Source organism: Haliotis rufescens, unplaced genomic scaffold (genome assembly GCF_023055435.1).
Source record: "Haliotis rufescens isolate VD_foot unplaced genomic scaffold, xgHalRufe1.0.p SCAF_10, whole genome shotgun sequence".
Classification (NCBI taxonomy): domain Eukaryota; kingdom Metazoa; phylum Mollusca; class Gastropoda; order Lepetellida; family Haliotidae; genus Haliotis; species Haliotis rufescens.
Window position 1 is genome coordinate 16,793,366 of NW_025963780.1, and position 9,732 is coordinate 16,803,097.

General features: G+C 40.1%; 1 protein-coding gene across 3 annotated transcripts in view; it reads left to right on the top strand.

Annotated features, from left to right (window-relative positions):
- LOC124123590 (disintegrin and metalloproteinase domain-containing protein unc-71-like) overlaps window positions 1-9,732 on the top strand; it is a 109,147-nt gene that overhangs the window by 92,292 nt on the left and 7,123 nt on the right. The window contains exons 14-26 of one of the 3 annotated variants that reach the window (XM_046486791.2): window positions 513-539; window positions 1,776-1,827; window positions 2,272-2,377; window positions 2,499-2,570; window positions 2,893-2,988; window positions 3,577-3,657; window positions 4,039-4,153; window positions 4,716-4,827; window positions 5,520-5,636; window positions 6,435-6,606; window positions 7,379-7,598; window positions 8,331-8,427; window positions 8,736-8,873. In XM_046486791.2, the coding sequence (XP_046342747.2) occupies window positions 513-539; window positions 1,776-1,827; window positions 2,272-2,377; window positions 2,499-2,570; window positions 2,893-2,988; window positions 3,577-3,657; window positions 4,039-4,153; window positions 4,716-4,827; window positions 5,520-5,636; window positions 6,435-6,606; window positions 7,379-7,598; window positions 8,331-8,427; window positions 8,736-8,873 (1,405 nt within the window). The remainder of the gene's footprint in view (window positions 1-512; window positions 540-1,775; window positions 1,828-2,271; window positions 2,378-2,498; window positions 2,571-2,892; window positions 2,989-3,576; window positions 3,658-4,038; window positions 4,154-4,715; window positions 4,828-5,519; window positions 5,637-6,434; window positions 6,607-7,378; window positions 7,599-8,330; window positions 8,428-8,735; window positions 8,874-9,732) is intronic. The other 2 variants (XM_048387489.1, XM_048387485.1) reach the window with 2 other exon arrangements.

A 9,732-nucleotide genomic window follows, 5' to 3' on the forward strand; every position in this document is an offset into this window, starting at 1 on the left:
CTCTGGTGGTGGTTATAGCCCTAATACTGTTTTGTGAATGTGGCCCCTAGAACACTGCATGAAGAAATATGTTTTGTGCAGCTGATCTCAATTTACTTATAATGATGCAATATGTTGCATGTTTATTGACAACTTACTAAATGCATTCTGATTATTAAATGCATGACTGTGACGTATTTACCTATGTACTTAGATAATAATATTCTGGCTTCAAGGACAGGTCACATGACCTCTTCCTTTCAACGACCGGAGTGTAATGTGATGGTAAAATTACCGCAGTTGTAAGTCTGTATTGATTGTGAATGTCATTAATCTTGGGTAGAATGTCCCCAGTACCCCATGCTTGTCACCCTATGGGGTTTCCAGGGCAGAATATGTCCTGAGTACCATGCTTGTCTCCCCAGCCTCTTGGGAATCATTAGTTCTTTAAAAAAAAATTAAGCTGAGTTATTGTCTGACTATATGACATTTTCAATGCATTAACCATTCTATTTTATCCTTGCGTATCGTAGCCAAGTGGAGAGAAATATACCACGAAGGTACCCTACCTGTGACATGTATGATGCACTACACGTTGTGAACAGATTGTCTGGTCCATGGTTGTTTGATGTGCACCAATATTGTATTTCAGACTGTTCATTTTGTTTTTTTCACCATGTACTCTGTGGTGTTATTAGGACATGTAGGCAAAGGTATTCTGTTTTTGTTTGGAAGCACAAGGGACTTTGACTGCCAGACTATGACATATTATACAACTGTTTTGTGCTCATTTCTGTGAGAGAAAAAGCATTTTCTTTTTCTTTCTTTTTTATTTGGTTTCACAGAATTAATATGTTTGCTGTCCACTGTGCTGTGAAGATTTTTTCTCTTCTCTTTGAAATGCATGATTTGATTTATGCAATATGTGTGCAGTGTTTTTGCTGGAGTTGACATGGGGGATAATGCCAGCTGATTTGTGTATTATGTGTTGAATGTGAATATTGTGCCTTGCATACAATTATAGCTGTATGTCTTGTTGTGCCTTGAATACCATATATCCTGTAATAAATCTGTAGGCATCCTATAAACACTGACCTTGAATCAGTGTTCTCAAAATAAGTACTGGGTGCTAGTTCTCTGTTAGGCACTGTTTACTTTGGATTTAAGTAACTTCTCCCAGGTAATCTTGAAATAATAAGTGCAGGGCCTATGTTTATATAGGACGTCAGTAAACTGTCTTTATTGATTTCCTACATGCATATTAGAGGAACTATGGTATGTGTCATGTAGTTGATAATGATTGAATGACTGTGGTATTAATTTGTACATAATGCTAGGATTGAAATCGGCCAGCCATCTCACATCTGAGAAACAAACTGATTTAATAAGGAAGAGACTTTATGGATGTTAACTTCTTAATAATGAGGAAAACAAAGTTTCAGAGTGTGTGCTTACTCCTTCATCAGGGGAATGATCTCTTGACATCCATAAATTCTCTTCCTTATGTTTATCACTTCTAAATGCCTTTCAAAGACTTAAACTGATTTAATGATGAAAACCTGGGTAAACATTCCAGATTTTATTCAGGATTAATACCAAATAAGGTTAAACATAGAAAAGACCTAGTCATCCCTACAATACTGGCATGAACGATGTGGATAATTATGATAATAGTATTGTTTTAACACTTTTGTGATTAGCTGCTGATGCTTGTTTGTGATAACAGCTTGTTTAGATGTGGACTTGGGCAAGTGGGATGACATTCTCCGTCTGTAATGCTAATGTTCATCTTCCAGGTGGCTGCGAGTGCAATGATGAGTTCGGATGCATCATGTCTACCCAAGTTCTGTGAGTTTTTGAACACTGAATTTGTTTATCTTTCAATAAAAAATATTTCATAAATATCTAATTATTCCTTATTATATCTTTGCTGTCTCCTTGTAAACCACATATCGTCTAAATTAATGCTCCCTTTGCAGAAGTTAATGAAGGCTCCTCATGCAAGAGGCATGTTTAAGAACATAATTATGACAAGATTGTAATTTTGTGAGCCTTAAGAATAAACAATTTTCACAACTTGAAATCGACCCAGTACACAAAGCACAGTGTTAATCTTTTGAATACACATTTATGCAATTTCCCAGAAAAAAATATTTGATGGTAAATGCAAAGCATGATTTTTGAGTGTATTTTTTTACATTTTATGTTTCATATTTTATGTTTGCAAATTTATTTCAAGTGTCACCAACAAATTATAGATGAATAAATAATTCAGTTACTTTCTCTCTGCAGCGCTGCTGGCGGACATCACTCCCGAATGTTTTCCAACTGTAGCAAGTCTGACCTTGACATTAGCCTCAGTATGGAGATAACTTCCTGTTTAGATGGGAAACCACCGGTATGTTTTATCTGTTGATCATTTGGGAGTATATGAATATTGATAATATCATGTAAGATTTACTTAACATATTTTAAAGAAAAAATTCTTGTTTTACAGAGAGATTTGTTGTGTTTTGCAGGTGAACTTCCCTCAGACTTGTGGCAACAGTATTGTGGAGAGGGGGGAGGAGTGTGACTGTGGGTCGGAGGAGGTGTGTACCAATCTTACATGTATCACACGACACATGGATTTGTTATGGATACTATCCAGAACAGATGTTTTGTCAGATTTAATCACCACCAAATAATGCCACACTTCTCCAAATTTGGTAAAAATTATATATAGAACTTATTTTTTCATAAAAAAACCATATTGAGCATAAACAATTAATACCATCAGCATGTTGATGCAAATGGGAATAGTGCTGATATCTTATCCCCACAGTAGCTGGACACTTGTCTCAAAGAAACTATATAGACTGTTCTAAAGATTGTCTGATTGTTGCTCAGAACCATGTTGTATTGATGTTCCAGGATTGTCTGAAGAAGGACCCTTGCTGCGACCCAGACACGTGTCTGCTGCGCTACTGGGCCCAGTGTCGGTCCGGTCCCTGCTGTAGTAACTGCACAGTAAGTAACCCTCAGGCCAATGTGGTCTCCGGTCCCTGCTGTAGTAACTGCACAGTAAGTAACCCTCAGGCCAATGTGCACTCCGGTCCCTGCTTTAGTAACTGCACAGTAAGTAACCCTCAGGCCAATGTGGTCTCCGGTCCCTGCTGTAGTAACTGCACAGTAAGTAACCCTCAGGCCAATGTGGTCTCCGGTCCCAGCTTTAGTAACTGCACAGTAAGTAACCCTCAGGCCAATGTGGTCTCCGGTCCCTGCTTTAGTAACTGCACAGTAAGTAACCCTCAGGCCAATGTGGTCTCCGGTCCCTGCTTTAGTAACTGCACAGTAAGTAACCCTCAGGCCAATGTGGTCTCCGGTCCCTGCTGTAGTAACTGCACAGTAAGTAACCCTCAGGCCAATGTGGTTTGTAATCAAAGTAATGTCTGCCTTTGTAACCAGGTCTAATTGTTAACCACCATGCCTGCTGTTGTTTTTCTGCTGTGTAAGAAGCTGTGCACATGGAGGAGAGGATCAAGTAGTCTCCAGCCTTGGTCTGAATGACCAACATCAGTTATGTGTTGAAGTATCCACATGTGTTCTTGTTTTCAGGTGTTACCCAGGACACACATGTGTCGTGACAGGCAGACGGAATGTGATGTGCCAGAGTTCTGTGATGGAGAAAGAGGAGAGGTTGGGAAATCTTTACTGCTCACATGTCATTGACTGAGTTGCTGCCTGGGGATTAGTGCCCCAATGGCCCTGCTTGTCATTAGAACCGACTATTGAGCCAGTGGTTACTATGTGTGACCTGGCTGATTATGTGTCATGAATTGTTGCTCATGCTTTCAACCACTGGTTTGGTTTGTCCAGACTCACGTATGTCTGTTTTTGAGTTGCTGACTTCAGCCTGTGTCACATATGTAAATGGTAAAACCAATCAGATTGTTGACATATTTAAGATGTGTAAAGTTTCTGTACAAGTGATGTTATACACTCAATGATGCAGAGTTGTGTTTTTATTGTCTATGGCTATGTACCATGTGGTTTAATTAAACAATGATGCCTTTGCAGTGCCCCTCCAACAACTACGTTCAAGATGGCCACCCCTGCATGAATAGTACGGGCTACTGTGTGGCCGGCATCTGCCCCTCCCTCCAGCAGCAGTGTCAGACCATCTGGGGACCAGGTAGGCATTAATACATACATATACTTGTAAATCTTCTTGCTGTGGAACCCTGTGAAGGTCTGCATTAGAACTGGTATTCAGCAACCTATACTATGCCTAAGGCTCGCTGGTTAGGTGTGGTGGGGTCAGGCTCAGTGACGTTAAACAACAAACAAAAAAACAAACAAAAACTCTTGCTGCTGTTTAGGCTAGATGGGAGCAGTCTCCATTTCATTATGATAAAATCATATTGAAAACATGGTCTGCTTCCATTCTACTGTTTTAAATAGGCTATGACGGTCTGATTTATTTTGGCAACATCTCAGAAGGTATTCTGTCATCACTCGATGACATAAATAATTCCTTACAAAAACGATTTTATAAATGAAGACAAGACAGCTGAAAATTCCTCAAATATCAGCGTGGAGATCAATTAATTGAGATACAAAACCATCACAGCATGGTTATTTGGATTTTACGAGATAATCTGTGCAGTAATGTAACAAGCTGTGCATATAAAATATCAAACTCGTATTTGAATATTTGGATGGTGGTATGAAGGACATTCTGTTTTCCCCTGCAGACGCCAAAGGAGGTGATGACCAGTGTTTTGAGAGATTCAACCCGACAGGAAACTTCAACGGCCATTGTGGCAAGGATGATACCACTGGCAACTATGCAAAGTGCTCATCTGAGTAAGAAATAGTTCCTCCAGTCTGTGAATGTGAAGATAACTGAAAATTAATAATTTGTAAATTAAATGTAACATAGAAATATTAATCTTTTCAGAGCATTAAAATTTACAAAATTTGATCAGGTGAGTAGATTATCAAGTTAGCTAGTAAAATGTGCATCACTCTCAGGATTTCTGTATGAGGCTATGTTTTAACATGTTTAATTGAAATGTAAGAATGGTTTGAAATTGTCATGCAAAATAACACTTAAAAAACTGTGAAAGAATAGGCCCAAAGTTTCCTATCTTTGTCATTTGAAGATGACTGTAATCAAGATTTGGTCGTCACAATGGCTGCTGAGTTTGAACTGATAGCTGTGACTTTCCTATTTATGTTATCGTTGCCTTGATGGCATTAATTGCTGTTGCACACGTTGTCGACCACTGTTTTGACTGATGGTCTGGTCTTAAATACTTAACAGGGCCTCATTTCAAACAGCAACCTTAGCCTTAAAACTATCGTAACTCTCAGACTTGCATATTGACTTACGATAGTCTTAATGCTAAGAGTGCTTCTAGGAATGGGTCCTAGGTCACCATGACCTGTATCACAGCTACTGTGCTGAATAAACCACTTCACTCCTTCATGATCACTACTTATGCCAGCGTCATGAGGTAGTTTCCCTTTATATGAGTTATCTCCCCTGATTACAGGGACATCCTCTGTGGTCTCCTTCACTGTGATGGTGGCAACAAAGAACCGTTGTTTGGGTCAGACAAGGGATTCTCCAAAACAACAGTCAACTCTAAAGGCATTGAATACGAGTGCAAGTAAGTAAAAATACACTGATACATTCACAAGGTCAGAACAAGCATGTATAGGCCAGTGGTTGCCATTGAACATAATTATAATTTTAAGTTGATTTGCTGAGTTTGTACTGGTAAATGACACGTCAAACAACATAAAAGTATCTGTTCAGCCGTTTGCAACCATCATGCCCTGCGGCATGGCTCATTGTACATGCTGGCATACCATGGTTGTATGGTTGTAAAAAGAAGGAATAATGCTGACAGTGACATAACACAACTTTTACTCACTAAGCAATGAAATAGATAAGGAATGATAGGGCCCTCTTTGGTCCGTTGAAAGTGTTCTTCTTACACTTTCAAGTTTTGAACTTCTGACATGATCAAGTACATCACAGTATGGCTAAAACAATGGGAATAGGCTGATTTTTGCAAACCAGCAGAAAATTGAAGTATGATCAAGCAAATCTGTAACACACAATGACTTTTGTACCGTATTCTTTATCTACATAAGTCCAGGAGAAAATCAGATGGAGGTGTTCAGATGTTTAAAAAACTTGTCCTGAAAACCTCTAGCATCACCATTTTTGCCACATTTTATCCTTAACTAAACAGTTAATGTTGTTTTAAGTCCAGAACAAGCAAGCACTGAAACCAAGTCTAAGTCTGGTATGAACACATCTGACAACTTTCAGAACCATATAAATTGCTTTTTCAGTTCTAAAATTCTGCTGATCCTTTCATGCCTTGCCCTTCTTTAGTCAAGTCTTGACCAACATCAAATACTGATGTCTGCTGATGTTGTACTTGTTTCTTCCCCAGGATTGTCCATGGGCCGACCATGATGGACATGCCTCACATGGGCCTCGTGCAGGACGGTACCAAGTGTGGGGAGGGCAAGGTGTGCCACAACGCACAGTGTCAGCGCATCAAGCATCTCCCTCCTCTCGGATGCCCCGGAACATCTCGTGCTGTCATCTGCTCTGGACATGGGGTCAGTGGAACTTGTCTTTCCAAAATAGGATGCTAGGGCGTCCATGAAAGGAAAACATGATAATGAAAGTGTCAGAAATGTCACAAGTGAAAAAAATGGTTTATGTACTTATCTCTAACTCTTTGGAGGTAATGGGACATGGCAATTCTAAGGTTGTGACAAGATCAACTTTATCCATGAAGATCCAGGTTAGAATTCTTGCCTTGAGAGGTGACTGCTTGTCGTAAGAGGTGACTCACGGGATTGGGTGGTAAGGCTTGCTGACTTGGTTGATGCATGACATCATATCCCAATTGTGTAGATTGATGCTCATAATGTCAATCACTTGATTGTTTAGTCCAGACTTGATTATTTACAGACTAGCGTCATACAGCTGAAATATTGCTGAGTGTGTCTGTAAACAACAAACAAGATCAACTGATTGTGGGTTCGAAAAATCCATATTGTTCGAGATTATGGTATTTGATCTGTCGGCACCATACCCATTCTGGCTGGTTTCACCAAAGTGGTATAAATGTCTACTACCTGAGTCACTTTTGGTTTTCCTCTTCCTCAAGATGATACACCCTGATATAACTGAAATACTGTTCAAAGTGATGTAAAACCAAACCCAGTCAAACAATTTCATTTCATATTTTTTTCGAATCCGTGTATGCTTTCTTCGCCCACATAAGGAAAGTTTGAGAGTGTGAAGAGACTTTTCTTCTGTGGAGTGTGAATGTGAACATACTATTATAATACTGTGAATATATTATGTCATGTTTTGTCCCAGGTCTGCACAAGGGATGACACCTGTTTCTGTGACAATGGATGGGGTGGATATGACTGCTTGATTAAACTTAATATGTCCATGACAACCATGATGCCAGCGACAACAAGCAGTCTAATATCATCAGCCACTACAAAAGGAATCCAAGTTATCCCCCTGAACCCGGCAGAGAACCGACTCGCCACCACTCCAGCAGACCCATCTGCTGCTCCAGTACTCAAAGGTAAGTTGACCAGGCGTGTGTGCTTGGTGCTTGCCAGTTGCTGGTTTATGCTGCAAAGTTGAGGGAAAGCTCCCACTTACTCAGGAATAAATTCATCCTTATAACCGTATTTCGCTGTCTATAAAAGCAACCCCTTGTATAAGTTCATTTCATGGCGTTAATAGCGGGAACCGACCGTGGTTGCTGTAAATAACGGTGAGTTGTGCGATCTTCCGATCACTTCACATACGATTTTGCCGAAATGAATGTAAACAATATTGAATGAAATTTTGAATAAAATTAATAAAATAGGTATACAATGAACACTTTTTATAACCAGACAGTGTAATTGCATGATTAGTTTGTGTACTTAAGTACGGATTCATTGACATGGTATTTCTGGTGTTACGTGCTCACAGTAATGTCTTTGTGCTGGGGAAAAAAACACCAAATTTTCAACCCTGTGTATAAGACAAGCCCCCTTGAAAGCCCCTAATTCCATGTACGAAAAACCGCCTTATAAACAGTGATATAAGGTATTACTTCAACGAAAAATCCAACAGCATAATCATTCATTTTGATAATGGAGGCAACATTTTTGGTTCACACCTAGGGATATCCACACATGAGAAAAACAGAAAAACACCAGCTGGAATATCCAAGACTTTCACAAGTTAGTAATAGAAACATGATGCATTTACTGTTTATTACCAGTGTCTATGGATTCACAGTTGGAGTGTTTTGTGTTGACAGAGATGGATGGTTTGAGCACGATGTGGCTGATCATCATCCTGGCATCTGTGGTGGGTGGTCTGGTCCTGGTCCTCAGTCTCACTCTCTTCTGCTACAGGTAGGTTGTCATCTGCTACAGGTAGGTTGTCACCTTCTGCTACAGGCATATGGTTCACCTGCTACAGATAAGTTGTCACCTGCTACAGATAGATGTTGTCACCTTCGGCTACAAACATGGTGTTCACCTTCTGCTTCAGCTATGGTGTTCACCTCTGCTACAGGTATGGTGTTCACCTTCTGCTACAGGTGTAGACACATATGGTGATATGAAACTCTCCATGGCCCAATTTTCTTAAGAACTCTTGAAACAATGTGAAAAGGTGAAGATCAATCTCTGGAACATAACAGTTGTTTTTGTACCTTCAGACGCCGCACACCAAGCAAGCTGCAGTCAGCAGTGACCAAGGGGTTGCTTGGTAGCAAAGATGGTGGCATGGATAAGAAGAAGGCTGGGTTTGTGAACGCCAAATATATCGGCTTGGGTGGTGTGCTTCCCTCGTACAGGTAACTAGTGGTGCCACCTGTACGAGACATAATGCTTACTTATAGATCTAACACATCTACAGCTAGCTATCATAATACTTACCCATAGTTCTAACACATCTACATCTTACAATCAGCCCTGTAAGAATTGGTCCACAGAAGCCTATGCTTGTTGAATGAGGCGACTCAATGGACTGGGTGGTCAGGCTCGGTGACTTGTAACTTGTAACTTGTAACGTAACTTGATGGTGTGGATTGTGATATCAATCACTGGTTTGTCTTGTGCAGACTTGATGATTTACAGGCCATCGTCGTATTGCTGGAATATTGCTGAATGTGGCATTAAACAATAACGTTGAGATGGCAGAGGATCTACATGTAAAAATAGAGCGTCTGCCTGTAGAGCGGAAGGTAGGTGGTTCGATTCCCTGGCCATGTCATACTAGCTGATATTTAAAGACAGTACTTGTTGTTACCAACAATCAAGGACACATACAGTTGACAAGAATGTGTGCATTCTATGATCATATCCACATAATACTAGACACAGCACAACTATCGCTTCTGATCATGCAATTTTAACCCTCTGCTGCTAACAAACTAAGCTTCCAGCAAACAAGCTTGAATAATCTGCTAGGCAACCATGCTTGTTGTAAGAGGCAACTAACGGGATCGGGTGGTCAGTCTCGCTGACATGGTTGATGCATGTCATTGTATCCCAACTTCGTGGATTGATGCTCATGACATCAATCACTGGATTGTCTGGTCCAGAATCGATTATTTACAGACTGCCATTATATAGCTGGAATATTGCTGAGTTCGACGTTAAACAACAAACAACCAAACCAACCAACGAATAATCTGCTGCTGAAACTGATGT